The following is a 25,248-nucleotide window of genomic DNA, read 5'->3' as shown; positions in this document are numbered from 1 at the left end:
TAAAAATTTTCTGTTAATAATGCTCTATTTCAATCCGTGCTCAATTTTTCATATTATTAATTATAATATTGTTCTATTTAAGAAAATTCAATCTCCGAAATTGAAAGACTTTTTAAATGTTAAAAGTAAATTAAATAATTATTTCATTTCGTATATTAAATCTTCTATTGTAATTCATTTTAAAAATTCAACGACAAAAATTTTAAATATTTTATATATTAAAGCATTTATTTGATAAATATAGATTCATAAAATTAATAAATTTGTATAGAGTGATTAAGCAAATTTTAAAATGATAATTTATTTATTATTATAGTTGTATTTATTTATTCACTTTTTAATGTGCAAATTTTTTAGCAAATAAAAATATTATAAACTATGTAAATTTGAGTCAATTATATCTGTGAAATATTTTTATCTATTATATATATATATATATATATATATGGTATGAAAAAATTTGAAATATGTTTCTTTGCATTTAAAATATAAATAGAAATAAGTAGTGTTTTTTTTTCCTTTTTTAGCTAAAAATTTTTGGCGAGATTTTACTATATTTGGCAAAAACTCAGTTATTATATATATATAGATTAATTTAAACTTTATATTTAAAAATCTTAATAAAAAATCATGTAAAAAGATTAAATGTTATATTTTACAATATATTTATAGTATTAATTTTAATGATTGTATCAAAATCAAAATAACCAACCAAATTAACCGAACCATATTGGTAAAAAAATCAAATCGAAAGAAAACGAATCAGATTACAAATTTTTAAAATCAAAAACCGAAAAAATTGAAATAAAAAATCGAAAACAGAACACCAGCATAAACTAATAATTTTGGCTTCTCCGGGAAAAGGAAACCATTTATTTTTGTTATAGCTTTATAAAATTATATTATTCTGTTCACATTAAATGTCAAACCTAATAGTTTTTGAAAGAAACATATGTTTGGTGTTTCATATAAGCAATCGAAAGAGGACTAGGTGGGAGTTGGTTCTCAATTCATTTGATACTAAAGTTTGTGATAACTAATGAAAAAATAAAAGATACCGGCAAGACAAATTAATGAAATGTATAAACCCTAATCTATGATGCTAGGACAAAATGAAGCAATACTAGGTTCTGCATTATAGTCTGCATAAAATTCATAGTACTCTGGGTTCAACAAGTAGGAAAAAAAGCATAAACACGCAAAACTGGAAACTTGGTTGTTTAGATAATTCCGATTTTGTTGGCGACATCCAAAGCATCATAGTCGGGAGTCAACCTAACGTATGCCTTCTTGGTTCCATCCGGCCTGCAATGGAATAACAATTTACGAGGGCAAAGAATGAAAGTCATGTGGCATCGCAAAGATCGTTTACTCTATTTGCATAAACTAGAAACAAATTGGAAGGAAATCAAGCACTTTGGGAAATCTGTGTCAAGTTTGAGAAACACTTCTCAAGCTCGACTCAGGAAAAATTAATTACTCAAGCCCATGCTTTGATCGGATAGACATTTTTTAGCGCAAGCTTGACTTGACCAACTAGCTCAATTATCTCGAGCACCAGTCAAGCACACACTTAACTTCATATTGACAAAAAAATGGATCCAAACTTCTTAAAATTAGTGCTCAAGCAACTAGAGCTAACTCGGGTCAATACTTCACTCACATCCCTAAGAAAAGGGAATAGAATTATTTGTAACAAGATCCAAAACAATAGTATAACCCACCAGTAAAAAGGGCAGGACCATCAGATATTTAGCACTTGGACACCTAAGGGTATATGCTTGGTTTTGTATTCAAAAAGCATTTTCTGACCTTTAAAACCCAAAGGAAAATTACTATTTAATTCAAATTTTCATTCATCCCCAAAAATACCCAGCCATCAAATCTTAAATGGTTCAACCTCTGCCGTAAATTTTGGCTTCTCCAGGAAAGAAAACCATGGTCTTATTTAACCAATACATTTTCAAAAAATCATTTGTTGCCCAAAACAAACATCGAAAAACAGTGGAAGCAAAACTAAGTAAACCATCAGCTTAGCACACTGCAGCTGATGAGAGCAAAAAATGTCTATAGAACCATGGCTAATAGAATCCCTTTTTTACCTGATAAGGGTGTTCACTTTTTTGGTCTGGATGTCGTACATTTTCTTGACAGCATCTTTGATCTTTTTCTTGTCGGCACGAATATCAACAATGAAAACTAGGGTGTTGTTGTCTTCGATTTTCTTCATTGCAGACTCAGTGGTGAGAGGATACTTCAGAATCTGGTAATGGTCAAGTTTATTGCGCGGAGGGGCACTAATGCGGGGGTACTTGGGATTTCTGTCCTTCTTCAGTGTCCTTGGACGATGAAATGTAACTTTGGTGCGTATCTTCTTGGATTTCTTCTTAAAGGTAGTCGAACCTTTTACAGCCTTGGAAATCTTCAAGGCCTGAGCCTTTGGGTCTGACTTCTTTGTCGAATCAGCTATACATACAAAGAAATGAAAAATTATTAAAAAACAAAAGCAAATTCCTTCCAAATTTCTAAAGAAAGTGGAGAAGACGCATCCTCATTTATTAACAATTTTTCCAAAATATGGTTGTAACGACTAGTTATCTCATCCTGCAGTCACTGGGATTTAGTTATTAAAAGCCACAAGGTAGGTATTTATCTGCCTAAGCTCAAATCTATGGTTTGTCCCTCGACGCAAGAAGAAATGGTTCTTTAATGAAGCCCGCACCTCAACCATATAGTCCAAGTCTCGATATGCTTTAAAGGCATAAAACCACTTTTAAGCACATCTTCGGTGTAGAGATAGTACATCCACGATGAAATGCAAGATGATGAATATCTATTGATTCTAATTTGTTTTTTTTTAATAATCTGTAAAGTATATATTGCATTGAATGTGATGAATCCTCACAGATGCTTAGATTCTAGCATATTCTTGCGCCTGGGTTATAGGATTCTTAGAAGCCTAAGTGTGCCTTGCTCTTCTGATACATAAGGGCACTAGTTATTGCCACTAAAATAGTATATTATCCACAAAATTTTCTTCACTAGCAAAACTAAAAAATGCAACCAGCGGGCACTAAAACTGACAACTGAGATTGTGCAACAGAGCAACTACACAAGAAAATGGTAACAGGAGTTGATGACTGGCCTCGGTTTAGGTTCAACAAAACTAGTTCGAGGACGCACATACAGACTTGAAGTCTCCAGTTGGTGTAGATTTGAAAAGATTAATCAAATGTTAAATACCCAGGTTCTTATTCTTAATCAACCACCATACAAGGCAAATATTTAATCCCTCATGAGAATAAACCTTTCATAATGGATTCTTGACTGAACAGTAAACCAAACCTGACCAACGTATCTATACAGAACGTGTCAAAAAATCAAGCTTAAAAACACGAAATAAAGGCATTTTCTCCACATTTACATCCAAATGTATTCTCCTCACAGCCAATAACAACTTACAACCGCCAAATTCGAACTTTGAATCATTTCTAAACATGTCAAACAAGAAAGTAAACTACTGAGAAGAAAAACAAGTAATGTCCCTCCACCATTAATTGATTTTCAGCTGAATTGAACATCGACACCAACAATAAAAAAATTCCTTTTCTAATTAGACACCAATCCAAGAAACATGGCATCGCAGAGGAAGAAAAAGACTCACCTTTCGCGGGGGCCATTTCAAGTAGATGCGACCCGAAACCCTAACGAAGTATTACCTGCAAAATAAGTCAAGTGAATCGAAATCCGAGCAAAAAAATGTGAATTCGGCGCATAAAAAATGATAAAAGAGAAGGGAACCTTGAAAGGTGGTGCTGCCGTTCTAGGGTTTTGGAGGTGCTGGGTGGAGACAGAGGATCATATATGTACTCCGAGTTGGGCTTAAATCTGGCCCGGTACAATTTTCATTTTGGCCCATTTTTGTATTTTCAATAAATTAATGGAAACCTTTTTTTAAATAAGGGGCAAATTCTTGATAAATTCCCAAGAGGAAACTTAAATGTTTTCTCATTCTCTGTGTAAGACATTTTGTGTTTCAACTCCTTGACAAATGTATGCAATATGTTTGAGCTCCTTATTTGTGACCAATTGACCAAACTACCATTAATTTGCTTGAAAACCCAGAATACTCTCTACTCTTATTTTTTAAATAAAAAAAAAACAGAAAGGTAAAGAAGAACGATCAGAGTAAGAACGATCGGTATTTTTCCACCCTTGTTCTTTGTAGATCAGATTAAGAACGATCGATATTTTTCTTCCATCGCATTGGGTTTCTTCATAGATCTGCGTTGACTGAAGAAAACTGTCAATCTTTGTGCTCACTGCTCACAGTCAATTTTTCGTAGATTTGAATGGTTGAATTTCGATTTGAAATATTATAAACCGTGGGAGAACAGTAGTCTGGGGCCTCGGGTTGCTAATCTCAATTTAGTGCAATAAATAGAAGCTTACATAATAAATCAAGATCATTCAAGCAACTAAATTTTTTTTTAAACATGCACCTCGCTCGATCCGTTGAAGATCACCGATCGAGCGAGTAGGAAATAAGAATTCTCGGGTTTGAGAAAACATGGCCTCGCTCGATCGGTCAAACTCTACCGATCGAGCGAGCAGAAAAATCCAAATTTTTGTTTTGAAAATAACAGGTCTTGCTTGATCGGTCAAACACTACCGATAGAGCGAGCACACTCTGCTCGAAAATCTGCAGAATTCTGTTGCTGTCAAAAGTTGCTCAAATCATGTTTTCACCTATATCAATTCCAAAGCATGCTAACTCAATACCAAAGCATGTATATACATATGTGTCAAGTTCAAGTACAAGATTCTAGCTTTCTTACATCATCTACTAGTTTAAGGGCTACAAAAGCATAAACTACAAAACATGTCCAAAGAAAAATTTAACTACAACATGCCATAAGTTTCTCAACATGCTTGACAAGGCTTCTAATTACATCATTCAGCTACAACAACCCGAGTCCACACATCTAGACTCTCTCTCGAGCTACCCACATCGATTCTGGCCAGCTCCTGCCCCATCTGTTGTCATGCACACATACAAAACAAAACAACATCCAGAAACATCCGGTGAGAATATAATTCTCAATATAAGCAACATATGCATGCGTTAAAATAAAATCATAACAACTCTAAACATCTCAACTCAAGCATAGAGTAATAAAACACATATATAAAGAATTTATTCCTATCACACTTTGCCATCAAGATTCGTATACGATATTGACATGGATATCCATCTATCGTCGTCTCATCAGACTAGAAAATAAGGTCGTATCATACCTTGGCATAAGAATCAATTCATATCTCATATCATATCATATCAAATAAAAGTCCACTACCTGAAATGGATCGACAACATCAATAAGAAACAATAAAGCAAGTATGTGATTTAGCGGAATAACTCAAGCAGTTTCATTCTCGAGTTTTAAATCCCTGGCTCTCTATGTTATCTTATACCTTCTTATTCTCGTTCTTGAAAACTTCAAATCTGAAACATAACATCAAGAATTCATATCAAAAATCTTCTCAAGGTCAACATTCAATCTACAACCACAAAAGACTTCAAACCTTGCTTCAAATCTTCCTTGGTTCGAAGGCTAAAAGCTCGAGTTCGACAAACCGTTAACAAGGCGGAAAATGAAGTGTTTATAAACAAGAATTTCAGCAATCAACATCAAATAATCTTCAGCTCAATCCTAAGACATCAAAACGGCTTCAAATCGTAACCCGGCGGCGTAACAACTGAAAACCGGCAATCCAAACTCTATCTAATTCAATCCATCAATCTCATACACTTCATAACCACTCATATCAGCAAGATATCATCCTATAACAGTATATTTAGTAGGCATAATATCGAAATACATGATGTAATTTCATATCAAATACAAACATCGTCCGTTCTTCGATCCGGTTTCGAAAATAGAATCGTGTCTAGCTCAAGAACAAATATAAACAAGAATAAGCTGATTCCTCCAACTTCCAGAATTTCAAAATATGCTAGATCAAGAAGAAAATTACATCAAAACTGTTGTGGAACTGTGTTCAGATCAATCAGAATTGATACCCGGTGCAGCGGAAGTTTAAAAATTTTATATGGAACGATTCCATAATGGGTATCAAAACTTTACGATTAAATTGTGCGTGTAAAAATTAAATCACAATTAAATTTTTATCTCCAATCTCGAATCGAGATTATGGACACCAACAGATTACTCTGCTCTTGTTGTATATCCCAGTAACTGATGGACGAACAATTCTTCAATCAGGTCCACGAACGGAAATTTAATCCCTCTGATAGATTGCACTAGAAAATCTATCAGAAGTTTCTACGAAGAGAATTAACGAATTTGATCCGTTAAACCAGACTGCAAATTCAAAATTCACAGGCTGGAATTTTCGAGCAGAGAGGGAGAGGGGGGCGGCCACTTAGAGAGAAAAACAGCTAGGGTTTTCGAAAATTGTGACCTCTGTTGTTTAATTTCTGTACTGCAATAACTTATTTATAATGTGGGCTGCTAACAGCTTAGGGCCCATTAGTCATAAGTTCAAGCCTGACAAGCAAAGCCCGCACGTTCAGAAATTAATATAAAATTCATCGTGACTCAGATTGATAAACCAATTTCACCAATGTGCACAGAAACCATTTCTGCATCTTTTAAAGTCAAGATAAATTTTCTGAATCCGAATTCAGTGATTTCCAAAAATGTCCATCCATATGTCATTTTAGGAAATCTTACTCTCTCTACTCTTAAATAAGAAGTCCCACTTCTTTGTTCATTAAATTCAACTCTTTAAATTTAACTATCTCAACGGGGATTAAAAATCCATTACTTGTGTGACCCTCAATGGTTCAGGGATACAGCTAGCCGTGGGCTCACAACTCCTTGTGACTCGGAACAACAATTTCCGACTTGCCCATCGAATCATGGTAAGAGCGCCTAGCAACATCGCCCCATGATTCCCTAGGTATCACTGATAGTGCCTGCAAGAACCAATAGATTTTGGTTAGCGTACAGTACGGTCCCTTCATCCATATATCTCGATCGAATCAACAACCATTGGTAAATCGAGAGTCGTTCGAGATTCGATAACTATGCAATGCATCTTGAAGATCAAATAGTGACATCGCATGTGTTACTAAGAAACCATTTCTTAAAACACATCATGTACTCTGGCCAGAGATTCGTCACACTAATATCTCCTCAGATTGCATAGGATATCCACACTCGCAAGTATGTGGTGAATCCTTGACAACAAAGCATCGACTCCTATATGTGTCGTAACTGCACCCAATCCCGACACCTGATGACCCCAATAGAGTCGGTAAACGAGTCAAAGTACAGTACTAGCATATAGAGTCTCAATGATGTTTCAAGTAGTAAGGACTAATGGTGTACAACCAAAACCGCGGACTTTATCCACTCGATAAGTGATAACCACTTGAAAAGTCCGGATAGGGTAGTTCGATCATTCATCGTATGAATATCCATTTGCATGCTTTGAACATCTCTATGTTCCATACCAATGAAACGTGGTACTCGGCATCGCAAATGCTAGTCTCAATCTCGAGCGATCCTTATCCTTATTTACGGACGGCTCAATCGACTAGGAACTGTTTAGAATATACAGTGACTATAAGATGTGTTTCATGATAGCCATCCCTATGTGCTACCACATCTTACATACACTATAGTATATTCAAGGTCTTCATCTAAACATCTTATAGTATGTCACAACATAATAATATGATAAAAGATAAAGTAAACGCCTTTATAAAAGTGTAAATTATATTAAACAAAAGATTGTTTATACATAGAGTCATCAAAGCCCTTAGCCACAAGTTGGCTCACCGGGCACCCACTCTTTCAATCTCCCACTTGCCCTAAAGCCAACTAGTCATACTACGTAGACCCATTGCTTCGCGATGTTTGTCAAATAATGGTCCTGGCAAGGGCTTAGTAAGTGGATCAGCGATATTGTCTGCAGAGGCCACTCTCTCGACAGTAATGTCTCCTCTTTCCACGATCTCCCGGATGATGTGGTATTTCCTCAGTACGTGTTTGGATCTTTGATGAGACCTTGGTTCCTTTGCCTGAGCAACGGCACCCGTGTTGTCACAGTACACCGGGACTGGACCAACAACTTCAGGAATGAGGCCCAACTCTTGGACGAAATTCCTCATCCAAACGGCCTCTTTAGCTGCAGCTGATGCCGCAATGTATTCTGCCTCAGTGGTGGAATCCGCTGGGGTGTCCTGCTTGGAACTCTTCCAAGAGACAGCACCGCAATTGAGCATGAACACAAATCCAGAGGTTGACTTCGAGTCATCCACGTCACTTTGGAAGCTAGAGTCGGTATAGCCTTCCAATTTCAGTTCTCTTCCTCCATATACCATGAACATATTCTTAGTCCTTCGTAAGTACTTAAGAATGTCCTTCACGGCTTTCCAATGCATTTGACCGGGATTAGCTTGATATCTGCTCGTGACACTCAGAGCAAATGCTACATCCGGTCTGGTAGATATCATCCCATACATGATACTACCAATGGCTGACGCATATGGCACATGTGTCATTTTCTCTATCTCTTCATCAGTCTTGGGACACATGGACTTGGATAGAGAAACTCCATGACACATAGGTAGATGTCCTCTCTTGGACCCATCCATTGAAAACCTTTTCAATTTGGTGTCGATGTAGGTTGCTTGAGTGAGTCCTATCATTCTCTTAGATCTATCTCTATAGATCTGTATCCCTAGAATATAGGATGCCTCACCCAAATCCTTCATCGAGAATCTACCTAATAACCATATCTTTGTTGACTGCAACATCCCTACGTCATTCCCAATGAGTAGGATGTCATCAACATAAAGTACTAAGAATGTCACAGCATCCTTAAATACTTTCTTGTACACGCACGGTTCCTCCGGGTTCTTGATGAAACCAAAATCCTTTATTGTTTCATCAAATTTCTGGTTCCAACTTCTTGATGCTTGTTTGAGACCATAGATTGATCTCTGAAGCTTGCATACCTTATGCTCGCTTCCCATGGATGTGTATCCCTCAGAGTGCGTCATATAGATCTCTTCCTTAATGTTTCCATTAAGAAATGCAGTCTTCACATCCATTTGCCATATCTTATAGTCATACCAAGCAGTTATGGCAATAAGGATTCTTATGGACTTGAACATTGCAACTGGTGAAAAGGTTTCATCATAGTTTACTCCTTGTATTTGAGTATAACCTTTCGCCACCAATCGTGCCTTGTAGGTCAATACCTTACCATCAGGCCCAAGCTTTCTCTTGTAGATCCATTTACACCCTATTGGAACAATTCCATCGGGAGGATCTACTAAAGACCAAACTTGGTTTGTATGCATCGAATCTATTTCCGACTGCATAGCTTCAAGCCATAAATTTGAATCCGCATCAGAAATTGCTTCCTTGAAGTTGCTTGGATCACATCCAATGTCGGGTTCATCTTGATCCCCTTCAAGAAGAAGACCATATCGAATAGGAGGTCTATAAGTCCTCTCGGATCTTTTAGGTATAGGCGTGTCCATCATTGGTTCCTGAGGTGTAGGATCATTAGTTTGTATTTCGGGTTCTTCTCGAATTTCTTCGAGTTCCATCATCTCGCCTTTCTTATCCAATAAGAACTCTTTCTCCAAGAAGGTGACATTCCTTGAAACAAACACTTTTGTTTCAGCAGGATGATAGAAATAATATCCGATTGAATTCTTCGGATACCCTACAAAATAACATAAGGTGAATCGACTATCCAACTTATCTCCCACTGTCTGCTTCACGTAAGCTGGACATCCCCAAATCCTCAAGTACGAATACTTAGGAGCTTTGCCATTCCATAACTCGTATGGTGTTTTGTCCACTGCTTTGGTGTGGATGTTGTTCAACAACAATACCGCCGTTTCAAGCGCGTAGCCCCAAAACGAAGGTGGAAGCTCAGTGAAGCTCATCATGGATCGAACCATGTCCAACAAAGTTCGATTACGACGCTTCGATATACCATTCAGCTGAGGTGTCATAGGAGGAGTCCACTGAGAGAGAATCTCATTCTCTTTCAGATAGTCCAAAAACTCGGTACTTAAATATTCTCCACCTCGATCCGATCGAAGTGCTTTAATACTTTTACCTAGCTTGTTTTCTACTCCAGCCTTGAATTCTTTGAACTTTTCAAATGCTTCAGACTTATATTTCATTAAATATAAATACCCATACCTTGAATAATCATCAGTAAAGGTAATGAAGTAGGTGTGGCCAAATTGAGTACCAATTCTAAATGGACCACAAACATCTGTATGAATCAAATCCAACAGATTTTGACTACGCTCAGGTTTCCCCTTGAATGGAGATTTAGTCATTTTTTCTTTCAGGCAGGATTCACAAATAGGTAGAGAGTTAATATCAGACATATCAAACATGCCCTCTCCCACTAGCTTGTTCATCCTCCTTGAGGAAATATGACCTAGCCTAGCATGCCAAAGTTTGCCGGGTTTTGACTATCGATTTTCCTTTTGTTCGTTGTTACCGGTTTATCAACATAATTTATTGGAACGTATTTTAATTTTAAGTTATATAGATCGTTTTCAAGTTGTCCATTTCCAATCAAACATTCATTCTTGTAAATATTGCAAATCCCATTCACAAAATTGCAAGAAAAACCATCTCTATCAAGATAGAAACAGAAATAATGTTTTTAATCAAATCTGGAACAAATAAAACATCTCTCAAAAGTAACTTAAAATCGTTTTGCAAAATTAAATAAACGTCTCCCACAGCTTTGGCTTCAACTCTAGAACCATTTCCGAGCCTCAGCTGGGTCTCACCCATTCTAAGCTTGCGACTTCTTGTCATCACCTGCAAATCATTGCAAATGTGAGATCCACATCCGGTATCCAATACCCAAGAAGTAGTATTAAGTGAAACATTTATTTCAATATAGAACATACCCTGTGCAGTTCGCAACTGCTCTAGATATTCCTTGCAGTTACGTTTCCAATGACCGGGTTTCTTGCAGTGATGGCAAACATCCTTGAACTTTTCCATGTTTGAAGCCTTTGTCTTGTTCTTCTTTCTCGGGTCCGTTTTTCTTGGGTGGGGCAGAACGTTTCTTACCCTTTGTACTTGGCCCCTTCTTAGCAGAGGAAGAGGAGCCCACCAAGAGAACCGATTTATCCTTCTTTAAAGTGGCTTCATATGTTACAAGCATATTGACCATCTCTTCAAGGGAGGCCTCTATCTTGTTCATATTGAAATTCACCACAAAACCGTCAAACGAAGAAGGAAGAGAGAGAAGTAATAAGTCCACGTTGAGTTCATGCTCCAACACCAAATCAAGCGTTATCAACTTCTGTATGAGCCAAATCACTCATACCCCATGATCACGGACCGAAGTCCCTTCACGCATGCGACACGTCATTAGCTCTTTACAGTAGCGAACCTTTCAGCTCTCGATTGAGCCCCAAAAAGTTCGTTGAGTTGTACGTGAATGTCAGCAGCATTCACGGTGTCCTCAAATCGCCTCTGGAGTTCATCAGACATCGAGGCTTGCATATAGCATTTGGCCTTGATATCATGGTCCCACCATGTATCAAGTTTGGCCAACTCTTCCGGACTTATGTCAGCTGGTGCTTCCTTCGGAGGAGATTTTTCTAACACGTAGAGCATCTTCTCCGAGGTCAAGACAATCTTCAACTTACGGAACCATTCCGTATAGTTTGCGCCAGTCAGTTTATTTTGTTCGAGAATAGAGAATAGTGGATTGCGCGAATTCATCTTTATGAAATACTGAAAAGAAACAGACAATTATCAGTGATTGTTTAATTAATTTACTAGACATAAAATAGGCGAAATTTATTTTATGAATCTCACTCCCACTATTTTAACGATTTCACTACCCTCTAGTGAAAACGGGAAACTGTTTTCCTTAGTGGGAACATGGAGTCCAATTGACAAACTATGGTCCCGAATAATATCAGCCAAAAAAGGTAGAGCCCAATTGCTTCCAAAGCAACCTCCACGTTTTTACCTCATGTCCAATAATGGCCCAATAATATGACGCCGTTTATTGTGACATGTCAAGATGACCCATCAATATTAAGTTGTGATGGACGGTCGCCATGTGGATCCCCCAATAATATGAGCCAATCCCATGGGAGTTCCACCCAACTTACAACATTTGTCGATCCAATGTACAGCTTTCCGACGAACGGGCCCCCCCAATAATATGAGCCGGACCGTATCCGCGGGTAGCATCTCATACATTAATCGTTGATGGAAGGTAGGAACATTTAAACAATATTTAAATTTCCTTTATTTATCTTGATATCAATTTTAAATCATATTTAAAATGAGGGATTTTAATTTTGAAAATTTGTCTCATCATTTAAAATTTGTATGCTTGCGGGATTCATACAATTTAGTCTAAAACATGCATACAACGATAATATCATATATTATATAGGATGATCGATTCCATTTTTAATCGACCCGTGGTTGCCAATCACGAGTCTAAGTCCAATCCTAGGTAGTATGCAGGTATGCAATGCAATCCTATTACATTGAGCTTCCAATTTACATTTCTTCTGTCTTTATTGTCTGCTGGGCCCACCTCCATCTTCAAATCTTCATCTCCCACTAAGTATAATGTATTTACAATAAATAACTATGATAAGTAGGGGATACATTTTAAGGGGTGGGAACGGGCCATAAACCAGGCCCACTTTTATTACATATGACAATTCATATTGAGCCATAAACCAGGCCCATTAATAAATCCAACAACAATTAAAACAAATGTAAATTCCTAACATACACCTACAAAATTGGGCATGACAATCGATCATCCTTATCCAATAATATTTAATTCAAAATTAATTTATTGGATAACATGCAATGACAATTAAATTAAAAGGATAAAATCAAATTCCATATATAAAATCTTATTTTACATACAAAATCATATTTTATCTTTTTATCAAATAAAATCATATTTTACATATAAAATCCAATTTTATACATAAAATCATATTTTACTCAATATTTCCATAAGATCATATCTTATCATCAATTGTACCAAAAATAATTAATTTCATAAAATCTGATTTAACGGATAAAATCTATAAATTTTCCAAAAATTCAAATTTATCCAAAAATCAATTTTAAAATTTTCGGACTCGAACAATTCGATCCGACGCCTCGTGGACCAATCAAAACAATTTTCGATCGGACCAAAAAATAGAATTTTAACATATTAAAATTTTAATTTAAAAATAAAAATTAATTTTCCCGGGCAGCCCAGGACGCTCCCGGGCTGCCCGCGACCCCCGGGCAGCCCGTCGCTGCCCCTAGGGCAGCGACCCTTGCTGCCCCCCCGGGCAGCGATCCAATCGCTGCCCGTGTTTTGCCCGGAAAAAAAAAATTTTATTTTAAAAAATTTATTTTGTTTCAAAAACCGAGGCTTAAAAATATTTGTACAATCGATTAATTTAATCGCTTGATTTGAGCAACCTGGCTCTGATACCACTGTTGTGGAACTGTGTTTAGATCAATCAGAATTGATACCCGGTGCAGCGGAAGTTTAAAAATTTTATATGGAACGATTCCATAATGGGTATCAAAACTTTACGATTAAATTGTGCGTGTAAAAATTAAATCACAATTAAATTTTTACCTCCAATCTCGAATCGAGATTATGGACACCAACAGATTACTCTGCTCATGTTGTATATCCCAGGAACTGATGGACGAACAATTCTTCAATCAGGTCCACGAACGGAAATTTAATCCCTCTGATAGATTGCACTAGAAAATCTATCAGAAGTTTCTACGAAGAGAATTAATGAATTTGATCCGTTAAACCAGACTGCAAATTCAAAATTCACAAGCTGGAATTTTCGAGCAGAGAGGGAGAGGGGGGCGGCCACTTAGAGAGAAAAACAGCTAGGGTTTTCGAAAATTGTGACCTCTGTTGTTTAATTTCAGTACTGCAATAACTTATTTATAATGTGGGCTGCTAACAGCTTAGGGCCCATTAGTCATAAGTTCAAGCCTGACAAGCAAAGCCCGCACGTTCAGAAATTAATATAAAATTCATCGTGACTCAGATTGATAAACCAATTTCACCAATGTGCACAGAAACCATTTCTGCATCTTTTAAAGTCAAGATAAATTTTCTGAATCCGAATTCAGTGATTTCCAAAAATGTACATCTCTATGTCATTTTAGGAAATCTTACTCTCTCTACTCTTAAATAAGAAGTCCCACTTCTTTGTTCATTAAATTCAACTCTTTAAATTTAACTATCTCAACGAGGATTAAAAATCCATTACTTGTGTGACCCTCAATGGTTCAGGGATACAGCTAGCCGTGGGCTCACAACTCCTTGTGAATCGGAACAACAATTTCCGACTTGCCCATCGAATCATGGTAAGAGCGCCTAGCAACATCGCCCCATGATTCCCTAGGTATCACTGATAGTGCCTGCAAGAACCAATAGATTTTGGTTAGCGTACAGTACGGTCCCTTCATCCATATATCCCGATCGAATCAACAACCATTGGTAAATCGAGAGTCGTTCGAGATTCGATAACTATGCAATGCATCTTGAAGATCAAATAGTGACATCACATGTGTTACTAAAAAACCATTTCTTAAAACACATCATGTACTCTGGCCAGAGATTCGTCACACTAATATCTCCTCAGATTGCATAGGATATCCACACTCGCAAGTATGTGGTGAATCCTTGACAACAAAGCATCGACTCCTATATGTGTCGTAACTGCACCCAATCCCGACACCTGATGACCCCAATAGAGTCGGTAAACGAGTCAAAGTACAGTACTAGCATATAGAGTCTCAATGATGTTTCAAGTAGTAAGGACTAATGGTGTACAACCAAAACCGCGGACTTTATCCACTCGATAAGTGATAACCACTTGGAAAGTCCGGATAGGGTAGTTCGATCATTCATCGTATGAATATCCATTTTCATGCTTTGAACATCTCTATGTTCCATAACAATGAAACGTGGTACTCGGCATCGCAAATGCTAGTCTCAATCTCGAGCGATCCTTATCCTTATTTACGAACGGCTCAATCGACTAGGAATTGTTTAGAATATACAGTGACTATAAGATGTGTTTCATGATAGCCATCCCTATGTGCTACCACATCTTACATACACTATAGTATATTCAAGGTCTTCATCTAAACATCTTATAGTATGTCACAACATAATAATATGATAAAAGATAAAGTAAACGCCTTTATAAAAGTGTAAATTATATTAAACAAAAGATTGTTTATACATAGAGTCATCAAAGCCCTTAGCCACAAGTTGGCTCACCGGGCACCCACTCTTTTAAAAACTAAGCTCTTCTTGCGAGGATCACGGAACTAAGCTCGGATAAAAAATTGGATGGCCGGATCTCCTTGAATCTTGCTTGGAAAATGAAATATGGTTTTGGAAAATGGAAACTCTCGACTTTGCTGCTGAAGGAGATGAAAATATGATGCAAATACATGTCTATACACGTGCAAATATACTCCTCAAGCCAAGTGTCCTCCACTCAAGGTAGAAATTGCACTTTGGTCCTTAGAAACTTCATTATTTGCAATTTAGTCCTTCGACAAGCGATTTAATTCAATTTCAATCCTAAATAATTTAAGAATATTAGAATTTAAATCTAAAATCCATATATTCTAAAATTAAATAATCTCGGATTAAAATTAAATAATTTCGGGGCATTACATTTCTCCTCCTCTAAGACATGAGTTCGTCCTCGAATTCATAAGCAATATGCACGCACATAAGATAAAGAAATAACAGAAATACTGAATAAGAGCTCACATCAGTAAAATAAATCAGGGAACCTTTGCCTCATGTTTTCTTTAGTCTCCCAAGTCGCTTCTTCAATTCCATGTCGACTCCACTGAATTTTCACCAATGGAATAGTCTTGTTTCTGAGTTTCTTTTCTTTTCGATCGAAAATCTGAATCGGTTTCTCGAAGTAACTCAATGTGTCATCAAGTTCAGCTTCATCCACTTGGATAATATGAAATAAATCAGGTTGATACTTCCTCAGCATCGATACATGGAATACATCGTGGATACCAGATAAACATGGAGGCAATGTGTAGTGACTCGTATCCGTGATTAACGATTAATGAGTAATTAATCATGTAATCATGTTTGGATTAAGTAAAACATGATTAAGGAAATTCTAGGAGGATTAACGGAGCCCAAAAATGGATCCAGGACACTCGAAATTGGTTTAGAGGGTTCCAAGACTCGAGTGGGATCGGAACGTTCGATCAAGAACGGAGCTTCCGATGGCTGTCGGTGACAGGTGTGTGGTTGCATGTGGACCGAATTGACACGTGGCAAACGGAGCGTCCGATCGAGGAACGGAGCTTCCGATCTGCCGGAACGGAACGTCCGATCGAGGAATAGAACTTCCGATCGACGTCTATAAATATAGGGTCCGAGCTCCTCATTTCTTGCCAATTCCGAATTCCTCTCCTTCGCCCTAGTAGCTCTATTTTGGGCTTTGGGTACTCTTATTTTAGAGTTGGAGTAGGAAATATATTTTAGTATAGTCAAACAGTGTCTGACATAGTAGTGGGGCAGTGCTCGTGTAGCGGAGCAGTGCTCAAAGCTGTGGAGCTGCAGCAGGGGTGTGCCCCTAGTTGCGGGATAGTCGCCATAAGTGGGCTGACGACGGACGCAGGTATAGCTATGGTCTCCTTAAATTATTTAGGAGTATGCAATAGCTTAGTTAAGGCTTTTAGAGCTTATTGAATGATGCATGGATATTTGCATTGTAGAGTTGTTGATAGGCTTGGAACCTAGAGTGGGACTGCTAGGATTTGCCTGTAGTGAGGTACGTAAGTACTGACTGAGATGGCCAGCATGATATATATTATATGTGTTGCATGAGTATGTGCTATATGTTTTACCATGTTTTACGGCTTTAGCACATGCATATGTTTTTACGGAGACTGCATCAGGATGATGTGAGTCATGACAGTTTCCATCAGTCGAGACGATTCTTCCTGAGGATTCGTGTCTTGGGAATATGCGAGTACCACGCGGAGTCGCTCTCTAGCCCGGTACTGTGTATTCCAGGCGCCCAGAGAAAGTGATTTAACCCTGATTTTTGAAGTCACTTATGTGTTGCATATAAAATATATATCATTGCTTTCGTATTGAGCTTAGAGCTCACGTCCAGTGTTTCTGTATGTCTGGACACCCCATTCGACGGGGCAGTTGTAGGTGCATGGTTGGGCACCAGGAGCTTGGAGTAGCCAGTGACCAGTAAAGACAGCAGGATTTAGCTGTAGATTTTGCCTTTAGGGTTATTTATTTCGATTGGTTTGTATAAATCGAATTTATTTATCCGATTGTATTCTGCCGGTCTGTTTTAACTTAAGTCTTCCGCAGCGATTTATTTAATGCATGTTTAATTTTGCTCCTAAACTCTGATTAGGTAGTGGATCCGGGCTGGGTCGCTACATTCATTGGTATCAGAGCATATACATGCAAGAGACTTGGGATATAGTACTAAGACTTTGGGTTATCCTTGTAGGATTGGTGAGACCTCAGGATAATTTTCTTCATTGCCAAGGTCTGCGGCAGGAGTTTTCATTATAAGGAAGGCAACAGTGATGAGAACACCGGTAGTAGCATGAATATGCTGACTACAGTTCATCATTTGATGCATTAGGATGCTGATCGAAGAACATATGGATTCCAGCAGGAAAAGACTGGGAGAGAAGAAAGAGAATATCACGTCAGATATCTCTGAGGGCTTTTTGGAACGAATGGTGTGTAATAACCCATGTGGTTCCAGTTCGAAGAGATTCTCCACTCGTAGTTGGAGAGATTGTCATTTAAACTCATGCAGAAAATGGTTTTGCCGGTGTGCGTGTATCGATGCTTTTGGTATGCGTACGGAAAACTTCATGTTCAAAAGCATGATTTAGTTACAAGAAGAAAGCTGACGGTAGATCGTGAGCATAAGAGGTAGATTGACATGCATTGACGCAGAGCATAGCTGGTTAGCTAACACGTGCCATTTCTCCGGAGTTCTTTGCGGGAGGACATGTAGAGAGACTTGGATGGGAGTATGCTTGTATCGATGCATGTGTCGATTAGAAGCTTCATGCTCAAGGAACGAAGACTAGTACGATGATTTAAATACTGTATTGTTGTAGTTGTAAACAGTGTTTCAGTTGTAATAAATCATCAGATTCGGTTGTATCATTCAAGTTATTGATTGTACATTTTGTATTTTCGAAATACTGTAATTGTATTACATAGGGATTGTAATCAAGAAATTGTACATAACTTGAAGCAATGATACATGTTTTATTAATCTAGCAATTCATGGATGATTGCGTGTTTTTGCTAAGTTTAGAATTGATCCTAGTTGATTAGTGTTCAACTGTGGTGACTCATGGGATTTGAGTAGGGCCAACGGTGATTGTTGACTTGCGGTTAGTCTAGGTGTTTTCTTAGGGGTGACCTAGTTAGTCAGTGGACTAAGATAGTGCCAGCGATGGGTGGACCATCTAGAGGCATTAGGCATATTGTTCGGTTTAGAACATTTGGGCTTTGTTCTAGATTGTTTCTTGGAACAGTAGGCTGTCTGACCTTCGTTAGATTGAGACTTGTGATGATGGGTTTTCATCAGGATGCCAGGTCCAGTATATACCAAGAGTTGTGGACTATGACCCTGACTAGACGTGATGGGGCGCGACCCTATGCCAGTGTTACTCTGGGAGTCTTTTTACTTCAGAGGTTACCCAGGAGCCCTTGTGCTTCAGGAGACGGCGGTGGGAAGGCTACTCAGTCTAGGGATTTGGTGACAGTCACGACAGGGTATGACCTTGGATTAGATATCAGGTTTGATATTGGTGGTTCGATATCGTCTGATGTGTCAGAGATATCAGTGATAGTGTTCTGCTGTAGGAACCAGTCTTGGAGGGATTTCCTTGACGAGTGTGTGCTATGAGCCGATAAGTTTGACCTTTGGATTACTTCTAGACGTGTGGATCTAGTAGGTGGATGGAATTCTACCAACAATGACATGTGGTTGTCATCAGAGTTGTGGATAAAGTTTCCTTGAGATAGGAATTATCCGAGATCCAGGATGGGATGCAGTTTCGAGACTTCGACTCGAATACAAGAATTACTTCATGATGATTGATTTCATCAAGTGTCGGATCATATGATAAGTATTGTACAAGGATTATTGAGATATGAGGGAAGCATGGCCTATACCCGTGAAGCCTTGGTGGTTGTCCAGGTGGGTTATCGAGGTAAGCTACCCTAAGTCTTGAATTGTCGTACAGTCTTAGCAAGGGATCTGATCCGGAGCATGTTCGAAGATTGTGAAGATATTTGGTATTCGTTAGTTATGCTTCTTGGACTTGATGAATCGTGATGTTCATCTTGAAAGAACGAGGCAAGAATAATGAGTCCAGTGATTACGCCAAGAATTGTCTGATATTTCTGAGGTTGAGCGTAGGATTTTCCCTGAGATGGAAATGGCCTAAGTTGATAAGATCGCGAGAAGATCTTGAACTTGGTTTGTCTTGATGATCATCTCGAGTGAACAAGACAAACGAGTAGTAGTGCTGAGATGGCACAGGATTTGTGCTAATGACTACTAGTGGTTAATGATTAACTTTGTCAGAGTTAGATTGATTAAGTCAGTGTACGAGATAGCTGTCAGTAATAAGACACGAGATTGTGTCATTGGATTACTAATAGCTATGTTTCGGTTACCAAGCGCGGGTTTGTTGTAACCAGAGAGTTTTTGTGTAATCCAATGTTTGGAATAGTAGACTTGGATCAGTCGTGTAGCGACCCGACCCGGATCCAATACCTAATCAGAGTTAAGTGCATAATTAAGCATGCATTAAATCAAATTGCTGCGGAAGACTAAATACAAGTAGACCGGCAGAATACAATTGGCTAATCAAACTCGATTTATACAACCCAATCGAATTACTTTAAATAAAACCTACAGCTAATCCTGATGTCTTCAAGGTCACTGGCTACTCCAGGCTCCTGGTGCTCAATACTGCACCTATACCTGCCCCATCGAATAGGGTATCCAGATACACAGAAAATACTGGACGTGAGCTCTAAGCTCAATACGAAAGCACGGATAAACATACAAATATGATGCATGCAAATGACCGGGTATCCATATCTGGGATAACTGTATACAAACTGCTCAAACTGGCGCCTGGGATATAAGCTCGTCACATCGGGGTAGCTAACCACTGTGTGCGACCACTCATTCCCGAATCCCGGACGCGGATCGTGGAGTCCTCGAGGTATCAGTACCTAAGGGTACTCGATATCAAACGTCCTAACAGGGCTGAGCAACCCTAACTGGCTCATCTCGAAAGATATACAGATGTACATGCACAAGATGATATGCACATGCCGCATAACAATAATAACATGCAAACACATAAATGCAACATATAAGCATGCATATCCGCTGGCAATCTCAGTCAGTACTTACGTACCTTTCTAAGGCAGTCCTAGTAGTCCCACTCTAGGTTCTAAGCCTATCATTAAGTCTACAATGCAAATACCCATGCATCATTCAATAAGCGCTAAAAGCCTTAACTAAGCTATTGCATACTTCTAAATAATTTAAGGAGACCATAGCTATACCTGCGTCCGTCGTCAGCCCACTGATGGCGACTATCCCGCAACTAGGGCAATCCCCTGCTGCGAATCCACAGCCTCGAACATGGCTCTACAACACGAGCACTGCTTCGCTACTATGTCAGACACTGTCTGACTATACTAAAACAAATACCCTACTCCAACTCTAAAATAAGAGTACCCAAAGCCCTTAAATAGGACCACGAGGGCGAAGGAGAGAATTCGGAATTGGCAAGAAATGAATGTCTCGGACCTTATATTTATAGGCATCGATCGGAACCTCCGATCCTCGATCAAAACTTTCGATCCTTGATCGGAACGTCCGATCCTGCCATCGGAGCTTCCGAACATCCTTATCTGCCACATGTCAAAATCTCACTAATTGAATTCGGATAGGGCGATCGGAGCTTTCGATCCCGATCAGAGTTTCCGATCCTGCCACACGTCATGCATGACGTAATATCGATCGGAGCTTCCGATCCTGCATCGGAGCTTCCGATCTCACCTTCGGAGCTTCCGATCCTTCAGATACCAAATTAGTTTAATTAACATAATTAATCTCTTAATTACCAATTTCGGTTACGGGGTACTACATTCTCCCCCACTTAAGATATTTCGTCCTCGAAAATAGATCTTAAGTACCGAATGCAATACAAGGTACAAAAACATTCCTTATTCAAATCAAACATTACAACCGAATACAACTCAAAACTGAAATCAAAACAACTCAGGATGGTCTTCACGCATCCTTTCTTCAAGCTCCCAAGTAGCTTCCTCAGTGCCTCGGCGCTGCCACTGAACTAAAACCAAATGAATGACTTTGTTCCAAAAACCTTATCCTTATAATCTAGGATACGAATAGGTTTCCCAGCATAGGTCAAATCCTTGCTCACTTGAACCTCAAATCGCTGCAAAATATGAGACTCATCCGCCACATACCGTCGCAACAGTGATACGTGGAACACGTCGTGAATACTGGAAATATGCGGTGGCAAAGCTAGTCGATAAGCGAAATCGCCAATGTTCTCCAAGATCTCAAACGGACCGATAAACCTGGGAGACAACTTGCCTTTAAGACTAAATCTGAGAATCTTACAAAAAAGTGATATTCTCAGAAATACTGTCTCCCCCACTTCTTTCTAGAAGAATGGAGTATGACAAGTCGCCCATACAACGCCTCAACAGGTGTCCTCCCAAGGTATGGATAGCGCTCTCCATCTGACCATCTGTCTCTGGATGATATTCAGTATTTAAACTGAAAGCAGTGCTCGTAGCACACTGGACACTCCCCCAGAATATGGAAGTAAACCTGGGTCTCGATCGCTGATAATGCCCACCGGCATCCATGAAGTAGAACGATCTTTTGGATGTATAACCGAGCCTTACGATCAATAGAGTGCTCTCGACTGCTCTTCGAATACCCACTGTTCCTACGAACCTTAGCAGTGATAGTTCCTCGTCAAGTATACCACTTGATACCGACTATCCCTCTTGCTAGAATCAGTTCGTACTAACGAGAAGACCAGATACAACCAACCTGTATCTCCACTGGTCTAACACTGACATCAAATCCCAGAGGTAACCGCAAGTGTTAACCAATCGATTCCCAGTTGACGTCCTGCCACAGATAACAACCAATCCCGAAAGTTCCTAGCATCGACAGATTTACATTCCGTACTTATTTTCTTCGATGCTGACTAATATTCTCAAAGAATGTTACCGCTATAATGCTGAACACATAGATGGGACCGCAACATCTACAACATTAGTAATCTAGATTAAAGATCACCAATATCTCGTCACTTGAGATATTAATTGAATTCGCAACACTGGTTATCCAACCATAGATAACAATCCCAAGTCACACTTGACTTGCTACCAAGATGAACAAAACTAGTTCACCTCAACCCTTCGCGCAATCCATGACACATGCGGTAAACCAACGAATTTACCCGATAGATCTCGGTCGATCCCAACACCTCAATGGCATAGCATATCAGAACGTACTGGGAAATCACCGACAACAATCTCACTAGACTCTGAACACAGTCTCAGCTGTCGTATCATCCCACGAACAAACAACTGATATCGGCTTGCTAATGCTCATTGAATTCCTCAACACTCGTCGAATCACAATTTAACGAAAATCCTCCGAGAAAACTGCTGAAAATGCCTAAACAAGTATTCGGCTAACAGTTCCCAAAACTGTAATCCAATAGCATGGAACAATTCTATTTCCAAAACTGGGTCAACCATTGCTAATACCAAGCAATGTTCAGATCAATTATGTCTTCTCTTACCACTGATAACTTTACCCGAGTTATCGAACTAGCCATGACTTACCAAGTCAAAACATACAATCACCTCCCGTGATCTATCGAACTTGAAAGTCCAAATGACTGCACTCCGAAAATCTCAACCACCCGAGAATCCTAAATGCAAATAATTCTCTTACTGTTCCGAGACATTTACTTAAAGGATCCAAACTCATAAGCACGACGGCTTATAGTATCGTCCAAAGTATCTCTCGGTTCATGATATCTTAATTACTGATCTGCTCAACCAATCGACCTCGTCGATAAATTGTGACTATCACACAACTTGTCAGCACCAACCAAATTATGGCAACCATCCGCTAGGTCTTGGTCATTTGAAACCTCACATGGCTCGATCAATAATCATGATCTCACGGCCATACATCCGCATATCCCAAATACTTGGAATCAAAAGAATCACAGCTGATTCAACTCACCTATCTCTGACAAAGTCAGACAATAGCTATTAGTAGTCACCAGTACCAATCTCGCATCGATACTGACTCACTACCTACAGTCGCTAAACTTGCTCCTGATAACTATATCTCTTGCTAAGACTGCAACAAATCGAGACTGAGGTTACTTGCCGCGGTGTCCCACCTGAAATCACCACCAAGTGTACAATGGCATAAATCACGCTATCCTCACGCCTCAAATAGTCATGTACAATCCTTAGCATCGGATATAATCTATCACTGAAGAAAACCATTAATGCTGAAAACTACTCATCTCCGAGTCAAATGTTTCAGGAATTTCACAAACCAAAACTCCTGGATAGCACCTATCACAAGAGCATCCAAACCCCGACTAGATCCACTAGTCTAGCAGTATCCAATAGACTAAAACTATCTGTTCAGAGTACGTACTCATCAAGAAAAATCCCTCCAAGACTGGTCCTTGTGACAAAACTGCAAACCAATATCTCTGACGACAGTCAGACGATATCTAAACCGCTGACACCTAACCAGGCATCCAATCCAATGTCATACCCCGTCGTGACTGTTACCAAAACTCTAGACTAAGTAGCCTTCCCACCGCCAAATCCTGAAGCACGAAGGCTTCCAGGCATTCTTCGAAGTACGAAAGACTCCCAGAGTAACACTAGCATAGGGTCGCGCTCCATCATGTCTAGTCATGGTCCAAGTCCACAACTCTCGGTATATACCCGACTTGGTATCTCGATGAAATCCCATCATCACGAAGTCTCAACCTATGCAGGTGAATCAGACTACTGTCCTAAGGAAACAACTTAGAACAAAAACTCAAAATTCCAAACAAGATCGATATTTCCATGCTCCCAGATGAATTACCTCATCAATGGCATTAACTCAGTCAAATGACTAATTAGGTCAACCCTAGGAAGACACCTAGACTAACCCCATGTCAATCCGTTACCGTTGACTTACTCAAAATCCATGAGCCATCCTAGTTGATTAGTCAACTAATTCCAAGCCAAACTTAGTAAAATTATTTGTAATCAAACACGAATCTTTGAATAAGTAAAACATGTATCATTACTTCAAGTTATGTACAATTTCCTTTATTACAATCCCATGTAATACATACAGTATTCAAAATACAATAAAATGTACATCCAATAACTTGAACTGATACAACCAAATTCTGATGATTCATTACAACTTAAATACTGTTTACAAATACATCAATACAGTATTTAAAATCGTCGAACTTGTCTTCACTCCTTGAGCATGAAGCTTCCAATCGACACACGCATGATACAAGCATACTTCCGTCCAAGTCTCTCTACATGTCCTCCAGCAAAGAACTTCGGAGAAATGGCACATGATAGCTAACCAGCTATGCTCTGCGTCAGTGCATGTCAGTCGACTTCTTCTGCTCACGATCTACCATCAGCGTTCTTCTTGTATCTAAATCATGCTTTTGAACATGAAGTTTTCCGTATGCCTACCAAAAGCATCGATACAAGCATACCGGCAAAACCATGTTCTGCACGAGGTTAAAGACCTCACTCTCGAAACCTGTCATGTTTTAAAAAAAAAAAAAAAAAAACCTGTCATGTTTTAGGCACTCGAGGCATTCTCTGGTGAAGGTCTATCTGACAATCTCTCTAACTACGAGTGGAGAATCTTCAAGGACTGGAACCACATGGATTACTAAACACCATTCGTTCCAAAAAGCCCTCAGAGGTATCTGACGCGATATAACCGATCTTCTC

At 38.9% G+C, this 25,248-nt stretch overlaps 1 protein-coding gene across 1 annotated transcript; it reads right to left on the bottom strand.

The window, feature by feature from the left end:
• Window positions 1–1,113: 1,113 nt before the first annotated feature.
• Window positions 1,114–3,879, bottom strand: LOC140890844 (large ribosomal subunit protein uL23). Its single transcript, XM_073298962.1, has 4 exons — window positions 3,802–3,879; window positions 3,665–3,719; window positions 2,103–2,466; window positions 1,114–1,305 (listed from the first exon to the last, which is right to left on the bottom strand). Exons 2-4 carry the CDS (start codon window positions 3,678–3,680, stop codon window positions 1,221–1,223), a joined length of 465 nt encoding a protein of 154 aa, XP_073155063.1. The 5' UTR covers window positions 3,681–3,719; window positions 3,802–3,879; the 3' UTR covers window positions 1,114–1,220.
• Window positions 3,880–25,248: the final 21,369 nt, after the last annotated feature.

Source organism: Henckelia pumila, chromosome 3 (assembly GCF_033568475.1).
Source record: "Henckelia pumila isolate YLH828 chromosome 3, ASM3356847v2, whole genome shotgun sequence".
Taxonomy (NCBI): domain Eukaryota; kingdom Viridiplantae; phylum Streptophyta; class Magnoliopsida; order Lamiales; family Gesneriaceae; genus Henckelia; species Henckelia pumila.
Note: the sequence above shows the minus strand (reverse complement) of the source record. Positions and strands in the feature narration are given on the sequence as shown.